Source organism: Vulpes lagopus, chromosome 7 (genome assembly GCF_018345385.1).
Source record: "Vulpes lagopus strain Blue_001 chromosome 7, ASM1834538v1, whole genome shotgun sequence".
NCBI classification, from domain to species: Eukaryota; Metazoa; Chordata; class Mammalia; order Carnivora; family Canidae; genus Vulpes; species Vulpes lagopus.
The window spans coordinates 105500092-105523021 of NC_054830.1; the positions used below are offsets into that span (position 1 = coordinate 105500092).

A 22930-nucleotide genomic window follows, 5' to 3' on the forward strand; every position below is an offset into this window, starting at 1 on the left:
ACCATTTTACGGTCTATTTTGTGCATAACAATATACTGTAAATATCTTTGTGTGATAAACAGATTTCTGTAGCATTTTAAATGACTGCATGGGATTCTGTCATGTGTGTTTTGTAGTTATTTACCAACCTTTTGGTTGTTTTTGATGTTTTGTTATAGATTGTGTAGAGCAGGTAGAGTTGGCTGAAATCAAGTAGATTTTAAAAGTTAGAAAGCTTTTTATAAAATCTGAAAAAATAGGCAAAATGATTAAATATACATCAATTGTTAGAAAAAGCTTACTGTGTTTTAAGTTATTCGTTTAAACCAATTTGGTTTGGAGGGTCTTTTCCCCCTCCTCACATGGTCATTATTTTTAATGAAATCATTTTGTGGTATCTTCTCTAGACTGCTTAAAATAAGTAAGACAATTGGTGTTATTCTTTCATAAGTGTGTAAACTAAGGTTCAGAAATGGTAAGTAATTTGTTTTAATAATTGTTAAGTATATAATAAAAGATCAAGCAGAGGGTAAATCAGTGTGCTATCGTAGTCTCAGAAGGTTTCACGGAGGATAAAGGACTGAAAAATAATGGGGATGGGATAAATGAAAATTGGTTACTAATACGAGCATAAGTGTGGAGGTATAATTAAGCTGGTATCACTGAAGAAAAAAAAAACACAGAAAAGCTTAAGGAAAAAGTTGCAAAGTTGAGGTTTTAGAAGCAGTTTGAATGATGAGAAGAATATGCCAATTTGGGGTGATCTCTTTTTGGGCAGGCAGTGCTATTTTAAATAATTGCACCAGGTGCCCAGTGCAAGGAAATGAGCTTAAAATAAGACTTAATGTACAAAAAGCAGTAAGCTTCTTTATAGGGAATAACTGAGACAGCAATGTAATCTGCAATATTTGATCACATCCAGGCCCATTATTATAAGAAATTTCACAGTATTTTGTTGATAAACATTATAGAACCTAACTACAGGTTCTATGTGGCTTTCGATACACATAGGAAAATTTTTAGAGGACCAACTTAAGGTGCCAAGATACAAGAGAATGAAAGAACTGATAGAACACCTTGTCCTTTTACTTTAATGCTTTGTGCTCTTTTCCTCTTCAAAAGCTAATATTTGTAATGCTAACTGTATACCAGGCAATAGTCTAAGCCTTTTATACATATTGTCTCATTTAATTTTCATAAAAACTCCACTAAATGCTATTGTTATTCTCCAATATATAGATTTTATAGAATTAAAAAACTGAGGCACATCTTCATTTTTCTAGTTAAGAGGTGTATCCCCACATTCTGAAAGACTGGAATTCTGAGTCTAAGTTAAAATGTAAAATATATTTTTAGTTATATTGTTTTTCTGTCAAGTCAGGCTTCCTTACTATAGCGGTTATGGTTTTAAAAAGCTTCCTTACGCTGCATTGAACACTAATTACTAGGCCATATGTCAACTTGTGCCTGGAAAATAGATAAGGAAAACTTAATATGGCCTAGTAATTAGTGTTCAAGTGCAGCCTAAGGAAGCTTCTTAAAACTATATTACCCATGTCTATGTGTTAGGCCCAAGAATTGTGTTGAAATTCTGTAAATGCTTTAAAGTGACTTCTGACTTTAGTACAATCCTAGATCTGAGAATTGTAATCTGTTTTATGGGACCAGGTGACTTAGGGCAGTGGAGGTGGGGGGTGGAGGTGGGTAATATGATCAAGCTCTTGGTAGAGGAATGGAAGCCCACTGGGGGGCAGTATGTAACTTGCCTGTATATATCTTGCCATGGAATAAAAACAGATTACCAAATAAGGCTATGTGGTTTTGTAGTTTCCCATGCTCCATTTTAAAAGTAGTATAATAAAAAGGAAGAGCAGATTTTTACTGAAGAATACAGAAAATTTGAATTCAAATTCTTATGAGGGTATAGAATGAAGATATTAATAGTATATGCAAATCTTCTCACCAAAAGAGATGCTGAAAATCAATCAGAAGCAGATTACATTCCTGCAGAACATTTGAAGGAATGCAGTATTTTATCATAAAAAGAGCACAGCTTTGAAGTGAGACAGATCTAGTGCAAATATATGTTCCAGTGCTTATTAGCTACAAGTCCTTTATCAGTTTATTTACCTTATTGGTAGTCTGTTTCTTTATCTATGAAAAATGAGGTAATACCTACCTTGCTACAATCATTAACAGAGATTAATTGGAATAGCAAATGCATACTACTAACATAGTGCATGGCATGTGATAGGAATCAATAAATGGTAACCATGATTTTCAAGAGGTAAATTACATAATGGAAAGAACTTGGACTTTGGAGTTAGAATCCCTGGCTATGGTGCTTACTTACAGTGTAACACTTGGGTAACTTAAGGAATATTTTTTATCTTCCCACATTAAATTTTGTTATCCCACATTAAAGTGAGGTATTGCATACCTTAGAAGATTGTTTTGAGAATTAACTGAGATAGTTTACATAAATTATCTTGCTAAATGTCTGATATATAATAGGCTCTCAATAAATGTTAGTGTTCTTACTACCACTCTTAGATCATGTTATAAAACTCTTTGGTAAATTGTGTAAACTATTTATTGTCAGTGTTTTCTTTATTAAAAAAATAATGGACTCAGATGGGCCCTAAGAATTATAGACAATTACCTCCTTTCCTTTTCCTATCTCCAGATTGGTGAAATTTCTGTTGAAATAGAAAAATAGGGTTATTCTATTTAAGGATCATTTCTCATAACTTCTTTAATGAAAAATGCTGTAAATACAAAATGAATAATGTGATTTCTGTTAATAATTCGGCCTAGTAAGAACGAGAAACACAAATCATTATAATACTGCATGATAAATGTTACACTAATATACATACAAAGTAGAGTGGTAGCACAGAGGACATATGAGCAAGAAGGGCTAAGAGCAGGAGTAAGTTAGTAAAAGAATTTGAAGAAGGTTAAAGATAATATTTGGTTTAGACCTTTATCATCATGGCTTACCTAAGGGAGATAACAATCACTTAACCATGTGATTAACAGTAGTCTAAGTTCTTTACATGTCTTAATTCCTTTAATTCTCATAAAGAAAGTAGGTGATATCATTATCTCTGTTTTCTAGATAAGAAACACACAAGAAAAAAAAAAAAAAAGAAACACACAAGAAACTACACAAGGAAAAAAAAAAACTACACAAGGAAATAAAGTAACTTGCAGCTAATAGTTGATTAGAACTGATATTCAAACTCAGGTAGTTTAGTTCCAAAACTCAAGCTTAAACCAGAATACTACTTCTGTTTACTTAATCACATTTAAATATACTAATGAAAAAAATAAAAATAAAAATAAAAAATAAATAAATATACTAATGATATGGTGAAAGGAAATACCCAGTAACCATTTGAGGTGCTTAATCCATTAAAATAAGAGTACTTCTAGAATTAACTGAAAATGTACCTGATATTAGTGCCTATGAGGCTACAATATGGAATTTATTGGGAATATCAAGGGTGACCTCTTGTGCTTATGAGTAAAAACAAAATCAAATGATTTTTAAAAAGCTAATTAGAACAGTGCTGTGAGGAGGGGGAGGGGAGGATAAGGAAGGATTTCATCTCCTTCAAATTGTTTCTATAACTTTCCCAGACTCAGTGAGGTGATTAAATCTTTTCCTATGAACTTTAAAATATGGTAGTTTATAGAGGAAAGGCATTCTTCTCTCTGGAGTCATGAGATACCTTCAGATGTATCTATTGCACCCAGTTTAGAAATTACTCTAGCTATATTATAGAGATACCAGGAATTTAATCACTTCTCCCTAAATATTGGTTAAACCGACCACTCCCTAACCTAATTTTGTAGAAGCTTAATTTTAGTATAGGTTCTGTGTAAGCACAGAAACAAATAATAGTGATAAGGGTTTTGAATATGACAGGTCATTTTAATTAAAAGTAAATGTCGTTTGGCAGCAGTTGATACTTATTAGAATAAGACAGTAAAATCCATGTGAACCTCAGTAACTCAAAATTTGTAGTAGTTCGGACATAGTATACATGCATTTGATTGAGTCAAAAGTTAGAAATTATCAAATTATAGTTCTGTGATATGGTTAAAAAGGGAATACAGAAGAAAATACAATTATATTGTAAATGGAATTGTGCCTACAAGTTGAATAAAATGTTGCAATCAAATGGACTGTTTGCATGACAGATCATAATCTATATAGAATACTTAGAAAGGAGCAAAGGGGTTGTGTTGAGCAGAGTTACTTTGTGTACTCATTTTCCCTTCTGCAAAAAATAGTAACTTTTAAACTGGTTTTAGTTTACAAATGATTGTGGACTAAAATTAACTTTTAAGTGTTTCCGGTTAATTTTTTATTCCCCTACATAGATTTTCATCTCCTGCAGTACAGGGTTTCCATTTTATAATTCTTTGTTTTCCCCATCAGTTGTCCAGTGCCCTGTATCTCATGTTTGTAGAATAATTAACAGCCAGTTTGTTATTGATTTTGCTAAATGCAAGTGGAAACAAAACATAATTTAAGATGTTCCTTTCAAAAAATAGAGATTATATGCATATAGTATCTCTTTTGTCATGTTAAATACACCAGAATAGATATACTTCAGTATATGGTATGAATTAGATTTCTTCAAGAATGTGGATTTTTTTTCCCCAGTGTTTTCTGATTGCACAAATGACTAGTTGCACTTTTTAAAGGGATATCTTTACTTTGTTTTAAATCTGGTTATTGAATACTTTCAAAGGCAGCCCAGCCCATTAGGTGAGTGCAGAGCTAAAGGGATAGAAAAACCTTGTTTCCTAAGCTGCTGAGAGGATTTTCACATTAGGTTGGCTTAAGACCATAGTCTTCAGAGTATAGTTTTATGCAAGTTTCCAACTGTGGAAGTCATTGTTAAAAGGTAAGTTTTTTTTTTTCCTTATGTAATATCATTTTAAGTTGTGAATTAGATTTTAACTAAGCAGTAGTAATGTGACATTTTTTTGCCAAATCTTATTACAGTAAATTCTGATACTGTGCAAGTCATCGCAGATTGTGATAGTTTCATTCATATGTAAAGAAACCCGTGTTTGTTAATATGTCTGTTACAGGTAGTTATAGTTTAATGTTTGCTTTTACTAGGACTTGTTTTGATTCATCATTTTTATTTGACTCACTAGCAACCATCTGTTATATTTTAACTTTCAAGGTTCTATGTAATTTGTTTTTTGTTAATGAAGTGCTATAAACAGTATTATGAAGCTTTTCTCTTTTAATCTTGAAAGGAAAAAAATCCATATCTAAAAAAGCAATCACAAAGAAGAGGAAAACTGTCACAAAGTCACCTACTGTACCAGAATTTCAGGTAATGTTTCAATTTTGTCTTAGCATTTTTTAGTTTAAATTTCTGTTTTAGTGTTTATATTGCTCCTCAAGAGATTGGCTAAATTCCACTGTAACACACATACTTTCAATGAAATGTTTCCATCTTTGACTTTTTTCCCTTCAAGTGCAAGGCATAGCTAAGATTTAATCTTCAATATTTTTTACCTCTGTTTTTGTCCTTGATAGCCAAAAATTTCTTTGGTTTTTTTAATATGCTATATTGCTTTGCAGAAGTAGTTTAATAGAATATATATTATATATTATAAATTCTATACATTTATATATTTATATATTCTGTGTTTATATATGAAAATAAATGTGTACATGAAACTCTTCAAGAACAAAGCGTAATTGTAAATAGGCAATTTACTTTCATTTATTTGAACACTGTAGAAATGGTTAGATGTATTAGCTCAAAACAAATCTTTCAACTCTTAGCTATATATGAACTTCAGAAAGAATACTAAGTAACATTTAATTGAATGGTCTTTAAATATTTCTGCAAAAATAAAAAAGTATATTTGTTATATTATTATGTGAAGAGTTTTTCATTTGTAGCTGGTACTAGGATAGAGAATCTAACTCTAAATAATACTTTTATTTCCTGTTTTATAAAAGATGTATTTTCTTCAAATGATTCTTTTTAAAAAATTTCTTTGTATTACTGTGTCCAATCCAGTTCCAAAGGTTTTATAACCTAACACTTAATTGCCAAAAAATAAAAGTGATGTTAAAATTAATTTTTGTCGGTCTCAAGTCAAGAAAAAAAATAAAGGAGTAATAACTATGAAAATATTGGTAATTTGTAATGTTAATTTAATATATTTATTCAAAAATGTAGACCTACTTTTCAGTAAAAATCTTATTTTTGGAAGTGTTTTTATAGAAGTTGATTAGTAAAAATTTAATATTTTTAAATAAGCAGTGAAAGAAAATAGACATTTTCTTTTAGTTTTTTATGATAGAATATTTTTAATGATCTTAGAATGAATTAAAAACATTTTTACAAAATCATTTTATATAATGTAACCTTGGTTACAGAATATTTAGTGAAAAATATGTATTTACTGTTTTTACTGGGAGGCCTTTCTATTGTTTGTATCTCTCATTCAGTACTTGAATAGTATATGGTCATTCTGTCACTGATATCATCATAGCCTCTGCTATGCTATTTTTCCCATTCACTTTCCCTCTCAATCCCTTAAAATATTGGTCCAGGGATATAAATCTCAGAAGAGATCTGGCCTGCTGTTGATACTTGTCTCCATTCCTGTCTTAGTGGATGGACTTTCATATGTTATAAGTGGCATAGACAGTGTTAAAATGGCAAATGGTATTTATTAGTGAGGCATGATAATCTAGTGGATTACATGACCAGCATTCCTTTTTTAAACTAACAGTTAAAATAGAAAAGAAATTATGATTGTGTCAGATATAGCAAGGGTAATATTGTTTCATGAAAGTTTGGTTTTGATGTTGTGTTTGCATGCAACGTAAAATATATTTTTGACTATGGGTCATGAGCAAAAAAATTAGAAAGGCACAGTACTAAGTGATGCTTTGTCAGTTACTGACCATTTGCTTACCACTCTCAGAAACTTAAAGTGAAAGTATGCGTTTTGCCAAATTGAGGTGTTTAAAATAAATAAGTAAAATCCCCTTCCTGGTTCTTAAGGTGTCCTAGAGAGAGAGAGAGTGTGTGTGTGGTTAGGATGGGGAATAGACTCATGAGAACTGGTTCTTATGCCTAGTTTATAATACAAATACCATGGTATCACTCAAAAATGAAAATTGACAGCTGTCTCCTAGGAAATACATCATTTGCTTCAAATAAAGAACAGGAGATAAGACAGTATTAGTTACTAGTAAACTTTGTTATGGATGAAACCTACAGTTTTGCCTTTCAAAATAACTTTATATAGTTTGTTTCTTTGATTATTTGGAAATTCCCCACATGTAAGAAACTGATTATTATATAATAAAGAAGTGAATTTATTTCCTTCGCAAAAGCATTTCAGATTCTGCAAATTGTTCTTTTTTTCTTTTTTTTAATAGAGAAGGAGAGAGAGAAAGGTGTCGGGGGGGGGGGCTATGGGGCAGAGGGAAAGGGAGAGAGAGACAGTCTTAAGCAGTCTCCATGCCCAGCAAGGAACCTGATGTGGGGCTTGATCTCACAACCCTGAGATCATGACATGAGCCGAAACCAAGAGTCGGACACTTAACCAAATGAGCCACCCAGGTGCCCCTGCAAATTATTCATTTTATCCAAGTTCTTTAAAGATCACATTTCTAGCATTAAATATAAAAATACTTTATAGAAAAATATTGCTGGAAGGTTTTCTTTGTAGTATATATTCTAAAAACATGCTAAGAGATAAATGTGTTGAGGAATTAAATTGTGAAGTTTATTTTTTGTTAAGTCTAATGAGTGAATCCTGTTTTGGCCTCAATTACTTTTTTTTTTTTTAATTGGAGTTCAGTTTGCCAACATATAGCATAATACCCAGTGCTCATCCCGTCAAGTGCCCCCCTCAGTGCCCGTCACCCAGTCACCCTAACCCCTCATTTACTTTTTAATTTGGTAGTGTTTTTGTTGACTTTTTTTAAAGCTAGAAATTAACCTTGTCTGCCTATTTGCTTAGGAGGAATCCATGTTTACTTACATGTATACCTAATATCTGTATCTCAGTTTAAGAAGATAATTATCCCACCTTTATTTAAGGTATACACTATAGATATTCAAATGGTGGATTGGATCTGTTTTTTTGTGTGTATTATAAAAGGACTAACCATATCTGTGCCGTTTATTCCAAGAGTTATGTCAGTGATTCTCAAACTTTAGATAGCATAAAAATAATCTAATGCCTTTATTAAGAATGAAAATTCCTGGGTTTATCTTCCAAGATTTCATCCTTGATTCAGTGGATCTAGGTGGATACCAGTAATGTGCATAGTGGTTAAACATATGGATTATGGGACCAGGCGATATAGGTTCTAATGCCAGCTTTACCACTAACTCTGTATCCTTAACCCCTTTGTGCCTCCAATTCCTTATCTGTATAGTCAGGTAATAATAGTACCTACTTCATAGGGTATTGTGAGGATTAAATGATAGAGCTTACTATTTTATTTATTCTTATTTTTTTCAAAAAAGCATGTCAGGTGCTTCAGACATAAATAGTGTTATGAGTAGGAAAATCAACTAAGAACTGGCTTAAAAGCATCTATTATTGACCTTTACCACTTTTTTCAGCTACTTAAGACCTTGAAATCTTGAAGTTGGTCATGTTTCATAAATCATGAAATGTCATGATTAAGCCTGCAAGAATTTGAAAAGTGAAAAACCAAGTAATATTATTTGCATCATTATGTCTAATCAAAGGGAAAACTTATGCTTAGCCCTACTGTAGTGTTATAGTGGTTATATAGTTGGCATGTAGGGGAATTTTTAGATTTTTTTTATTTAGTAGTAGTTGCAAAAAAATTAGGAAATATTTTTATTTATAGTATTTAGCATGTTGGTGATTTAAGCTTTGATATCATCTTTAACAATTACGACTTTGTTAAATTGACTTTTTAAAATCAGTTTTATAAGACTGTTAAACTGAAAACTAAATATCAATTTTCTTCATAAAATTAATTTTTGCCAAAAGCCTTTTATTTTAATATTTAAAAGAGGAATCTAATATTATGTGAATTTTCATTTTGTATGCAATTGTTACAAAGTCATAGAAAGTATTTTTAAAACTTAGTGTGTCAAGTCTCAATGAGGTCAGTTTCTAAAATAATGTGAGAGCCTTAGTTACCTTGACTTTGCTTTTCATTGGTAACCAAGATCTTTGAATGTAATGCATACTCGCTACTGTAGTATACGTATGATTTGCTGTAAAGCCTATTTTGCAGAGGAAATCCAGAATCCAGCTGCTAAGACTTATGTATTAGTATTGTTTTCAAACATAAGCATAAACTCACAGATCCTTGACATACCTCTGAAAAAAACTGTATCTCCATTTAACCAATGGCAAAACTAAAAGATATGAAATAGGGATGCCTGGGTGGCTCAGCGGTTGAGCCTCTCTACCTTTGGCTCGGGGCATGATCCCAGGGTCCAAGATCAAGTCCCTCATTGGGTTCCCTGCAGGAGCCTGCTTGTCCCTCTGCCTATGTCTCTGCTTCTCTCTCTGTGTCACTCATGAATAAATAAATAAAATCTTAAAAATAAAATAAAAGATATGAAATAAAGTAACAAATTGAGGCCCTCAGTGTAACAAAATGAAAAATTAAAGTTAGAAAAATTAAAGTTAGAGTTCAACTACTTCACTGTGTTAAGGACCTTTTGATTATATTATTATTTTGAATTGCTACCTCTTAATGTAAATGTTTTCAGCTTCATCTTTTTCATTTCTAACAGGATGGGCTTTACTTCCCTTTTTAAATTCTTTCAATTTTTAAATATTGTGCATTGAGAGAAACGTATCTCATTAATAAATATAAACATCTTGTTAATCAGACTTACTTTTCACATCACACAATACTGCATTTGCAGATTTTGAAGCAGTCATTCTCCTTGGTATGGTGATCATAAGGAATGAGAAGGAATTTTCCTGTCCTCATAGTTTTAAGATGTTAATGTAATTTTAGTTTAAATACAATATGAAATTTAAATTTATACCATGAATTTAATATTTTGCTTATAATTTTTATAATAAAGTGTAGGTTTGCTGTATTAGCATGATACTGAATGAGAGGTCCAGTTTGCACCTATTAATGTTGACTTCTGCATTACTTTCCCCTTGTGTTTTAATATGATTTGCTCTATTGCTCTAGTTTTGTATGCTACCTATGTCCTTTTTGGAACAAATGAAGTAAATACCTCTCAGATCTATTGAGTATAAACCCTAAGAGCACAATTTCTAGTTTGAAGTAATGCTAAAGTAAGAAATGATTTAATCTTGTAATTTTTCTGAGATGTGTCATGGAATTCTTTTTACTTCTATAGGACCTCCCCTCTCCCTCTGTATATAAACATTCCTGCTTCTTGAGTTGAAGATATTTACCACTAGAATACTAATAGAAATGAAATAATAGAAATGAAAGCTTAGGTATAAATTAAATCCTAAAACTGTTATACATGTTCAGTTCCTAGATTTTTTTGTTTTGTTTAGAAAGACTCCTTAAAGAACATGATAGAGTAGGAGGTGGATGAGTCCTACATTCTGTGGTCTCCTCTACCAGTGTGTCATCTTATACTTTGCCTCTGTTAGTTTTAATTAGTTCATATATGAAGTGGAGAGGTAACCTTTTTAGTCTAAAAATTACATATTTTTAGTCCTTTCAGCTCTAAGATTGATGGTTTTGTGGCTTTGTAATGGGTTGCCTCAAGTGAAAAGTTAACTTGAGGAAGAGTGTGATAGCTTTCAAGAGGTTTTCCTGGGTGATTCTTATTGTAACTTCTGCAGTATGACTGAAAAGCCTTCTCTTGTGTGTTGGCAGTGTGATCCAACTGTAATCTGATCTACTGGGGAGCTTTCCTTTTCACCCCTGGAGGCCCTGAGTCTCAGATTGGTTTTTCCAAATTCAAGGCAACAAGAAGGATGTTTTAATAAAATGTTTTGCCTTGATCAAAAAAAATGCATCTGTTCTCCCTTATATAGGTGAAGTTCTGGATTGATTCTGTTTATAAAAGCACCCATTTGAAGCTGAGTCGAGTTTAAAGGCCACACATACGCCTTACTAGTAAAAGAGAAGGAGTAGAGGGTATATTGACATGAATCAGATTATTTTTTTCCTTCAGTGTTAGTAACACAATCAGAATTATGTTCCTAGGGCAGCACCGGTGGCTCAGCAGTTTATTTATTTATTTATTTTTGGCTCAGCAGTTTAGCACCACCTTCAGTCCAGGGCGTGATCCTGGAGACCTAGGATTGAGTCCCACGTCAGGCTCCTTGCATGGAGCCTGCTTCTCCCTCTACCTGTGTCTCTCTACCTCTCTCTCTGTGTCTCTCATGGATAAATAAATAAAATCTTAAAAAAAAAAAATTATGTTCTTATACAAGAATTTTCTCAGACCTTACTTGGCTCTATATGTTGAGTATCTCTACTAGGTGTATATCATATCTAATTGTAGAGAGTATAGAAAGAGATTATAAGTTGTTATATAGCTATTAACTCATTTTAAGAGAAATTCAAAGTAAATATTGCTAAAAAATATTTTCACCCTCAAATTCAGCAAAATTTATATTTGAGTCATGTCATTTAAGGAATATTTATCTTATCATTGTGCATTTAAATCAGTATTTCATCCCCTATTTGGAAATTAGTCTTTTTGAATCTTCATATTCTTTAGCTACATAGTACCATAATGTTTCAAGAGCCATGAAGATTTGGAATTCATAATCATTTAGTACCTTTACTGCTTAAAAGTATGATCTGCAGCCCATACCTGGGAACTTGTTAGAAATGTAGAATCTCAGGTCCGCACCTCAGACTTACTAAATCAAAAACTCTATTTTAACAAGATTCCCAGGTGATTCTTATGCACATTAAAGTTGGAGAAGCATTGATTTTGTACAACTTACTAACTAGGTAAGCCACTTCAACGTACTGTTTTACCTAGCTGTTAAGCTGTGGAAATCTGCCTTCAGAACTGTGTTACCTCTTCTTTCAAATGAAATATTATTTGTTGATCCCATGAATTGAAAGGTTTTAAGTGTCTTAGAGTGTGTCTAGTTGTAATGGTGTATGTTTTCATTGTTACTGTAAGTTTCTACAAACTATATATATATGCAAAATGTACCTTTATTCTTTGTATAATGAGATACCTAAGATGCAAGTAAAAACAACTCTGAGCTTTGCCATGCGTGCAAATGAGGAATCTGTGCTGTGATATTAATTAGTGCACCAAGTTCAGTAAAAAGGCATGTAACCATCTGCAAGCTCTGGGGCAAATTTGACAGGACAATCAAAAATAGCAAATTATACAATGGGAAGTTTTAGTTCCTGCTGAGTACTTACTGAAAACCTGATGTAGGGCCAACAAAATAGAAGTTGAAGACATTATCAAGTTTTAGAGGAATTACATAGTTGTCCAGTCCCCTGCCTATCAGCATTTCTTCTATACCTCTAGATTTGGCAAATGGCAATGTGTAATTTATAATAAATAGCAGTAGCACTATTATTGTGAACTGTTTTCTACTCTGGAATTATTTAAGTTGGGTTACTTATGCATATTTTCTCTGCATTGTCAGGTCTGTGAGTTTGAAATTATGTAAACATTTCTAATAATAATTGTTAATACTAATTATAATTTATAATATCTGTGATATTTTTTCTTAGCCTATTAGATTGAGTAGGCCATATATTGCCACTTATGTAGATCAAAGGCATATCAGTGATTTCATATGGTTTAATCTAATAAAGGAAGTTTAAAGGAGTCCTGCTTTCCCATTTTTGTCACAGTAGTCACTAGGAATGATCTTGCTGTAACTTCTTTTGTTGTTTTTGTTTTCTCTTACAAGAAATATGCCTTTTAGGAAAACAGTACCCTTACACAAAGATTAATGAATGTCACAAACATGGAATAATAAAATCTTATGATGATTAATAGTTTTATAAATGTAGAATTTCAAAAAAGTTATCGCAGTATAAGCATTACAAGACTTTCATTAATCTAAAACTTTTCCTCTTTATGTGCTTGTAGTTTTGTTCTAGAAACCTATTTCTTTTTCATAATAGATTTTTTTAAATATGAATTTAAATTATTTTAGGAAAAAAGTTAAATATATTAGGGGGAACTCCATATAATTTTACAAGAACTAAAATGTAGTAATTAATATTTTTGTTGTTGCTGACACTTCACTGTTTAAAGCTTTAGTAGTTAAGCCAAACTAGTTTGATTATTCATAACTAAAACCCAATTATTTTGGTGATTTGCCAAAATTACCAAGGTGAAGTAAAATGAGCCGCAAAATTGTGAGAGGAAATACTTGCTATCTATGGAGATGGTTTTATTAAAGACTACTAAGATGATATTAAGAATGTGTACTTAATTTCATTTACTTCTTTGAATATATTACAGACCATGGAAATCCTTTTTTCTGAGCAATGCCAACAGCAATACAATTAGTTTAATCGTGTATAGTTAGCAAACCAAAGCAAAGGTATAAAGACAGTTCTCCAAGTTTGCATTATTCACCAACTAGGAGACTGCCTGATGATGATTCTTAAAGGTGATTCAGTAACCTGTGAAATCTAGGGTGAGTTTCCAGATCTTTGTCATTCTGGGCTGAGAGTTAATAATGTTAAGAAAGTACCTGGATTATAAAGCAAGCTGAGACAGGGGGGTGTGGTATGAAACCACCAATGTTGAAATTTCAGCTATTTTTACTAAGCCTGGAGTTTATACATTATAAAAGTAATATCTTTTAAAACATAAATTTGTGGGGCTTTCTTTGCTTTTTGCTATGACAAATACAAATAATTGTGAATTTAGTGTATGTTAAAACAACTTCTGTTACCACATTTTGGGTGTTTTATATTATGTGTTATCAAGCTGTGTTTTTGTGTTTTATTTTAGCTTATTTGCACTAATCTTGATGAACTCAGGGAATTAATCACAAAAATCGAGAATGAACTCAAAGATCTGGAAAACAGTAGAAAAAAATCGGTAGGTGTTGATCCAAAAGTTCTATCTGTTATTGTCAGCATTAAAACTTATTCCTGCTTTTTTCTAAAGCTTTTTAAAAAAAATCTTGTTCTCTGGATTACATAAAAATTTGCAATGAAAAATAGAAACATTGTTCCTTTTATTTCTCCTGTGTGGTCTAGTTTTCATTTTTCATAGAAAAAAATGGTACCAAGGCAAGTAATTTAATTTGTTTGCCTGGTTTATATCAGGTATAGTTGTAGATATTTCCCAATATACTGGTTGGTTGTTTTCTGACTGGTAGTTTTTTGGATAATGCTTACCTTGCAAATATTCTTAGTTAATAAGCATATGCTTTTAATGGAAGTTTATCACTTAGTAAAATAAAAACTTTAGTTAACTGTGACATAAATAACAGATATAAATTGTTTAGTCCTGCCCCAGATGTTTTTTATATATATTTAACAGTATGTCTTCTTAAAACACCTTTATTAGCTAGAGGTCATTTTTAAACTTTCACTGTATATTCAAAATTCACAATTTTAGCTTCATTTTTTGTTCTCTGAGAGTGTAGAGTATATACCATTATATTTATTCACTCAACACTTGGTAAAACACTCAGTTATGCTATTAAATCAGTAATACTTACTTAACTGACATTCAGTGATATTACAGATTTGAAACACAATTATACATCAGTAAATAAATAGGGAAGTCTTGAAGCACTGAAGAAAATAAATCATTTTTTTAAAAATCCCTTTATTTTATGTCTTAGGAATGCCATGAAGCCACTCAGTTTTAGTTAGGTCTTTGCTCAAACCTATTAATCTAGAATTATGTATAAAATAAAGATAGTGATACAGCAAGCTTCATATCAGCAGATTTGTGGTAGTCATTTGATATGCTGTTTAGAAAAGACATATTGGTAGCACTCTGAAGGGAGGAGACTTAAGTGCCATAAAAATACAACCTTCTGAGGTTATTTAATATAGGTGTAAAACAGCCTTAAGCATTTCAGAAGTTTCATGTGATATCCCTGAAAATATCAGTATAGTCTAAGAGAATACTGTTTATAGTGATAAGCCATTACTTAACAGGAAAACATTATGTTCAATGTACAATCCAAGAATACAGAAAACTGTATATTTTTAGAAATATTTCTATTAAAAATGGTTTAAATCCTTATTAAATTCTTCTGTGTTCGTGTGTGTGTATGTGTGTGTGGTGTATGTACACATACTTTGGTATATGGGCAGTTACTTGATATGGAACACCAGGGGTTGTTTTAAAATTTACCTCTGTAATATATTTCTCAAACAACATTTTACATTTAGAATATTTTCTCAACAAAGTTATTTTTAGTATATTTGATATTATATCCTCATAAAGGACTGATTCTCTTCTTTTAATCAGGCTATTATAATTTTTGCAGAAGCTGTTTATTTTTAGTGAGTTGTCTATTCTTCATGAATCTAAATAGAATTGTTAAATATATTTGCTAATTGTTTTTTATGCTGCAGGTAAACATAACATATGCATCTGAACTTGTTCCCATATTATAAATTAGTGTTTTATTTGTTTTTAATGAATAGTTTTATGCATAATAGATTTATGTAATTATAGCATGCATTGTAAGAGAAAAAGACTTCTGCAAGCATCCTAGAATTTTTCTGTAAAGCCTTCCACATCACTTACATTAGTGATAGGAGGTATACACATACTGCCTTCCTTTACAGAAATGATTAGAAGGGTAAAAGAAAACACAGATTACAAATACTTAACACTGTAGTCTTTGAAGGCATGTTTATAAGAAAATTTCAGGTTACATATGGGGTTTAATTAAATTTTGTGACTCTAAATTTTTAACTTGTCCATGACTCCTAGTATTTGCATATTAGTTTTTTCTTTTTAAGATTTATTATTTGAGAGAGAGAGCTCTAGTAAGGGGAAGAGCAGAGGGAGAGGGACAAGCAGACTCTGGTCTGAGTGCAGGATGCTGATCATGACCTAAACTGAAACCAAGAGTTGGACATTCAACCGACTGAGCCACCCAGGTGCCCCACATATTAGTTTTAAAATATGTTTTCTGTTCTTCAAGAAATAGAAATTCTTAGGACTGTACTTAGTAGGGATAATCTTCTTGAGATTACTAACATATAAGCTGTTTACCTTTGAACTGCCTAAAAGGTTGTTTTCATGGACAGCTTATAATGGCCCCAAAGCATAAAGGTAGCAATAGACAGTAAATGTTTACATTTTAGTATCATTCCTTATTTTTCTCCAGAAGCTAATACTGATTGTCATAGATGGTGTAGAAATTAACTTTATTGAATATTTATAGTAATATTAAATACTAGGTTATTTGTCTGCCATTCTGTCATTTGGGAATAAAGTGTTTTACTTAACTGAATTTTCTAGATAACTGAAACCTGAACTTTAGGACTAAATTTCTTTCTTTTTTAAAAAAATTCTTATTTTAATTATTTAATGAGAAACTTCCATGCCTCCTTTTACTATATTGAACAAAATTTTAACCCTTTTTTGATGACTCAAGGATCATTATGAATATCCATAATTGTACTGATACCCTAAAAATGTATTGATATCAGTAACTCTAATTAAACATTTACCAAAAGACCTTTATATTTTTAAGGTACGTGTTTGTATTTTTGCTTTTGTTCTCTTTCCTCATTGTCCGCCTGTTGTTTCTTGTGTTTGTCCATGTATTTGCCTAGCTGATACACTATAAATTACAAAACAAGTAACAATATTTATAAGAATTGGACTCAGAGTAAGGACCCAAGAGACTTTCTTAATAATTAAAGCCTGACCTTAGCGATAGTGATAGCCATTTTGACTGATTCATTGCCTCTCAGCTTTCTTCACTATTGCCAAATAGAGTATTAATTTTGATCTTCATAAGAACATATCACTGTCAAAATAGTATTTAGAGTCAAAACAATTCTTTTACTCATCATCAACCTTTATATCTATAATAATGACTCTAATAACAAAAAGGTTGTATTCCATATGGACATTTGGTTGTCATGAATGCCATTGCTAAAGATGGAAACATTTGTGTGATAGAGGATTTAACATGGATCCATACAAATACTTCACTTCTTTAGAGGATTTTTTCTCTGCGGGGCCTTTCCACCAAAGCAACAAGGAAGAATTATCCCATTTCCTTACCCGTTGTCAACATTCCATTATAAAAGCTTTCCTAACCTCTTAGAGTTTTTGCCATTGAGCTACTCATTGTATTGGAAGATTTATAGTCTTATAAAATCTAGACTGTTTATTTTTGCCAGACAACTGATTCCACTTATAGTTAATAATATAAGGAGAAAAAAATAATAATAATATAAGGAGAGAAAAATAGTTTTCTTGAGTTTGTTCTAGCACACTTAGTGGTACCATTACTTCATTTAGCAAATTATTCTAAAAAGTCTCAACATCCTTTAGATCCTGCTGAGTTAGACTTAATTATCTACCTGAGATTTGTTTAAAGTGAGACATCTGGTTGAGATAAATTAGAAGTATATAGTTTTTAAATTTTATCTTTCTCATTATTATTTAGATCATAGGATTCTTTAGTAAGTTAAAGGAGAAATAACATTTTATTTTTGTGGTTTTAGTTAAGAGAGAAAATTTGCGTTTTGCCCAATTATTTGGAAAATATCTTTTTAAATTGAGGAAATATATTAGTTTTCCAGAAAGATAGAGCTAAGATATTGATAAGTTTGCCTCATCCTATTGTGTTTGAAATTTATTAGACATTGTTGCTTTCTAAATCATCAAAATTGGAAAACTCTGCCAGGCTTACAACAGAAGTGGTTGTATTTCTGAGTTTTTTGTGTGACCCTTTTGACCCCCTCATATCTGCCTAATTTCCTTATGTTTTATATCATAATTTAGATTTTCAAAGAGGTTTCAACCTATTTTTCTTTAATAAGGAAAGATCCATATAGAAATTGGGTATAAGGAAAAGTGTGAACAATTTGTCCAAAAAAAAAAAAAATGTTATTGAATAGAAAAGAAACCTTGTCTGGATTATATAATGATGAATAATAGTCTTATTAATATAGAGAAACTAAAATTTAAAATGTAAGACCTTTTTCTCTTCTAATACATCTTTTAGCAATTAAATAACTCAACACTTAGGATAAATATCATAATCAATATGTAAGAAAAGCTATAAAACTGCCTAGCTCTTTGATCTTGTAATCCTGTTTGGAATTTCACTTTCAAAAAAAAAAAAAGGAATTTCACTTTCATTTTTCCCATTTCATTGCCCCTTCTCCCCAAAGAAAGCATTTTACACAGTGGTGTGTTCAGCAGACTACCTCTAATAGTGGAAATTTGGAAAAAGCCTATATGACCAACAGTGGTGAGATGATTAGCCAAACAATATTAGCAAAATGGTATATCATATAGCTAGAAAAATAAAATACTTGTTACTATATAGAAGTATTTGTGAAATGTTAAATTTTTTAAATACACAAAATAATATGTGACTAATGATTACAACATATAAAAAGACTTGTTAAGAATGGGAAAGGAATTTCAAGTAATGGTTAAAATTAATCTTTGTTATGTTTTTAAGATAATTTAAATTCATCATACAATAATAATATTTTCCTTGCCTAACCAAAGGCTGTACATTAGCAAGACCAAATAGAGAATTCAGAAGCTTGGATCAGATTGTGACACCCCATTTTTTGGTCACAGAGTTCTGTGTAAGCCACTGTTATGAATCAGGAATGATTCCCCCACCCCACCCCTCCACCCCCAAGGAGACTTTTGACAATGTCCAAAGACATTTTTGGTTGTTGAAGAGATAGTACTGGCATTTAATGGATAGAGGCCTGCAATGCTGCTAAAAATATCCTACATTATAATGACCCTGTAATGCAAATGATAATCCCCTGCAAAAAAATTACCTGGCCTCAAATGTCAGTTGTGTGGAAATTGCAAAGCCCTAGCATAAACATGTATTTGCTAAGGGCCCTATTCTCTCACTTTGCCTGCCACTGCAAATTTACTGTGGGGAGAAAACAAGTTGATATTTTGAAAGTTAGAAGTAAGTGGAATCAGACATCTGATCCCATAATTGAGAGTACTTTATTAGAACATATACTTATAATTTAGACTCACATTTGGTGAAACTTGTGAATGTTAGTTTTAACCTTTACCCTTTGTAATTCCATCAGTTTAAAAAGATTCTTGACTTTATAGCCAACTATTTTCAATTTATTATGATTTATGGCCTCTCTCAAATATGTTCACTCTTTATCTTCCTTTGTATAGGAAATGAAGAAGTTATAAATAACATAATTGCATATGTATTTTATTTTTAGAAAGATGATGTGATAAATTCTTTAAAAAATGAAGATGTAGTAAGGAATAGAAACAGATAAATAGAAAAATATAGTCAAATTATGTTTAAAACTTAACATGAGTTTATATGGATCTCCAAAACATAATTGCATGTAGTATAATGTAGTATAATAATAATGTAGTATAACAGGGACTATTTATACATTAATCTTACTTTCTAATACCATAACAGAAATTTTATTATAATGAAGGATTATGAGGTTTTTCCCTCCTCCCTCTATTCCATATCCATTATTCATGTGTTCACAGTGAGGCATCAAATCAAAATTACTTTATAGCTCGCTGCTGTTGAGTACAAAATCTATTTTACTAGAGTGTAAGAAACATTGGATACATTGAGTCCTGAATATGCACTAATTAACTTTATTCAATGGATTTTCTTGTAGATATGGTTACAATAATCTCTAAATTGACCTTAAAATGAGTTTTATTTAAGTTTTTTACAATTACATCATTATATATATCATTTTCTTATTCTAGATTTCTGGTAAACTGCTGGTTAAGAAAACAAAATAATCTCAGCTGTTGGGGAACAGGGATCACTTTGTCGTTAAAGAGCTATATTTAAAGCTTTTAAAAATTAAAACACCCTTTTGGAAGGCCTGCATCACAGATAAAAATATTTCTTTACCTATTTTAATTACAGATTCAAGTCTTATTCATAAGACAAGTACTTGCTTAGTGTCTTCTGTTTGTTATGGTAGTACCAGGAACTTGGTAGGGATTCAGAAATTAAAACAAAGTCCTTATCCTCAAAGAATTCACTTACAGAGCTTAAAATTTTATCCCCAACCCTAGGGATAAATTTTTAATTTTGATCAAGGTAAATTGGGCTAGCTTCTGTCCTTTTATAAAAGTCTTAATCTTTTCAAGCAATGTTAATTCAGAAGTAACCAAACAACTCCAGATACTTGCTCATTTCCCTTAATTACATGTTTGGGAGTAGGGTGGAGGAAAGTAACATGCATTTTATGAAGAATCAAATGGTAACTGACATACTCAAAATAATAGTGAGAAAAGAAAGCTAGATGACAGGAAATGTGAACCAGCAGTATATGACTGGTAAGACAAATCTTCAGTTAGTCACTGAATTATCTAAGAATGTATTGTCTACATTTATCTATGGTAAATTTTGTTCTTTGGGTTTTTTAACGTTTTATAACTACTCTGCTAAGAAATGGATTTTAACCCTCATCAATAGTGCTCATTGTTTCTACTTACTACAATTTGGCATAGTTTGAATACCATTAAGGAAAATTTGATAAAAAGAATTATTTGAGGGGCAGCCTGAGTGGCTCAGTCAGTTAAGCATCTGTCTTCAGCTTAGGTCATGATCCTGGGATCCTGGGATTGAGCCCTGCATCTGGCTGCCTGCTCAGCTGGGAGTCTGCTTCTCCCTCTCCTCCTCCCTGCCCCGCTTGCTTGTTCTGTCCCGCCCCCAAATAAATAAATAAAATCTTAAAAAAAAAAAAAGTATTTGAAAATCCCTTTTCTTCCAAAGAAAGTTGCAATTAAAAGGGAAAAGGGCTATCTGGTATTTTTACGTCAGGCAGATTGATGCTGTATATTCCCAGCATGGAGTGAGCTTCAAGGAAGGGTTGAAGTTGACAGATTCTTCTGTACCTGTAGCTTTTATAATTTGCCTTAAACCCTTCTGAATTACATATCATACACAAATATAACACTTACATGTCAAATAATTTTCAAAGCACCAACTAAATTTGCATTATCCACTTAATAGTTACTTACACTGAAAAGAGTTCTGGAAAATTGAATTGAAATCCTTCGGGTACTTAAGGCAAAAAAAAGAATTTCCACATCATTCTGGTTTTTTTATATTAGAGAAGATATTGAAATCTTGGGAAAGACCCCAAAATTTAAAAGTAGAATAGTTTAGGGGTACCTGGTTGGCTCAGTCGGTTAATAAGCATCTATCTTTGGCTCAGATCATGATCTTGGGGTCATGGGATTGAGCCCTGTATCAGGTTTTCTGCTCAGCAGGGAGTCTGCTTCTCCCTCTCCCTCTGCCTGTCTCTCCTCCTGGGTTGAAAAGTCAACCCAGAATCTGCAGAGTGACAAAAAGGAGGCTCATAGAGGGCACAGAGTCCACAAAAGAGACAAACCAAAAAACAGACTCTTCCTAACTATAGAGATTAGAAGAGATGGTCACCAGAGGGGAGATGGGAGGGGGGATGGGTAAAATGGGTGATGGAGATAGTACACTTATCTTGATGAGCACCTGAGTAATATATGGAGCTGTTGAGTCACTATATTGTACACTTGAAACCAATATAACACTGTATTTAACTACACTGGAATTAAAATTTAAAAATAGTATAGGAAAAGGCCTACCTGGAACTATTTTTTTAATTGAAGATGTGATTCTAACAAGTAGTAGCAGGTGCTTTTATTAGGACAGGAACAGTTTTATTGACACATGAAACACTGACAGGCAATTGAAAAAAGAAACTATAAAAGCATCTTTTGGGAGTCTAAACGTATAAATTGTCAATAACCATTTAATATAGAAATATAGATTGTAGGGGTGCCTGAATGATTCAGTTGGTTAAGTGTCTGCCTTTAGCTCAGCTCATGATCCCAGGGTCATGGGATCCAACTCCCAAGTCGGGCTCCCTTCTCAGCAGGGGAGTCTGCTTTTCCCTTTCCCAGGGCTTCTCCCCACCCCCACCCCTGCTTGAGGTTGATCTCTCAAATAATTAAATAAAATATTTTTTTAAATATATAGATCAGAGAGAAATTTGAACAGGGCCTGAGAGTCAGTGTATTAAAATGTAACATAATTTGTTCATAATGATCAAGAATTAAATTATATTCATCGTTTGTTCAGAAAATCTGGGAGACATATTTCTCTCAATTTAAAAAAACCTTTTGCATGTAAGAAGAAAACCTCAGTTAACTAAGAAATTTACTCGTGTAGTTTGAATACTTTTTGTGGGCCCACTCTGTGCTAGGCTTTGTGATATAATCTGAGAAAGTGAAAATAAGTAAGCTGCTGTCCTTGCTCTTAAGATATTCCCAGTTTTCATGTCACTTATGTGGAATTTTTATGCTCCAATGACACCAAATATAGCATTACTTAGTGATTTAGATTGTGTAGTGACTTGCTTGAGAACCTACCTTTCTGATATATCAAGTATAGATTTGATCAAATGTTACCAACTTAATTTGCTACCCTTAATGTAGTGAAATGGGTCAAATTCAGATACTCAGCCAGTGGTTAATTTCCAGTCCAGGATTCTTTCTTCTTTGTAAATGAAAGTGGTTATATACCATCAATATGTATATATTGTTAGATTTTCTTCCCCAGTAGTAGTAACTACCTTACTAGGAACATGATGTCATCCAGTTTTTCCTCTCTACAGAGCTAAAGGACATTGAAATTTGCAGTAAATTCTAATCACTAATATAGTTGTTTGTTTTCATGCTTTCTAGCTAAATGCTAATTTAGAAATAATATGGAAATGTTCAATATGGGATGCCTTTAGGGGGATCCCTGAGTG

At 31.9% G+C, this 22930-nt stretch overlaps 1 protein-coding gene across 2 annotated transcripts in view; it reads left to right on the top strand.

Annotated features, from left to right (window-relative positions):
• KIAA2026 (KIAA2026 ortholog) overlaps positions 1-22930 on the top strand; it is a 116363-nt gene that overhangs the window by 67108 nt on the left and 26325 nt on the right. The window contains exons 5-6 of one of the 2 annotated variants that reach the window (XM_041761568.1): positions 5266-5345; positions 13941-14030. In XM_041761568.1, coding sequence (XP_041617502.1) covers positions 5266-5345; positions 13941-14030 — 170 coding nt within the window. The remainder of the gene's footprint in view (positions 1-5265; positions 5346-13940; positions 14031-22930) is intronic. The other variant, XM_041761569.1, reaches the window with a different exon arrangement.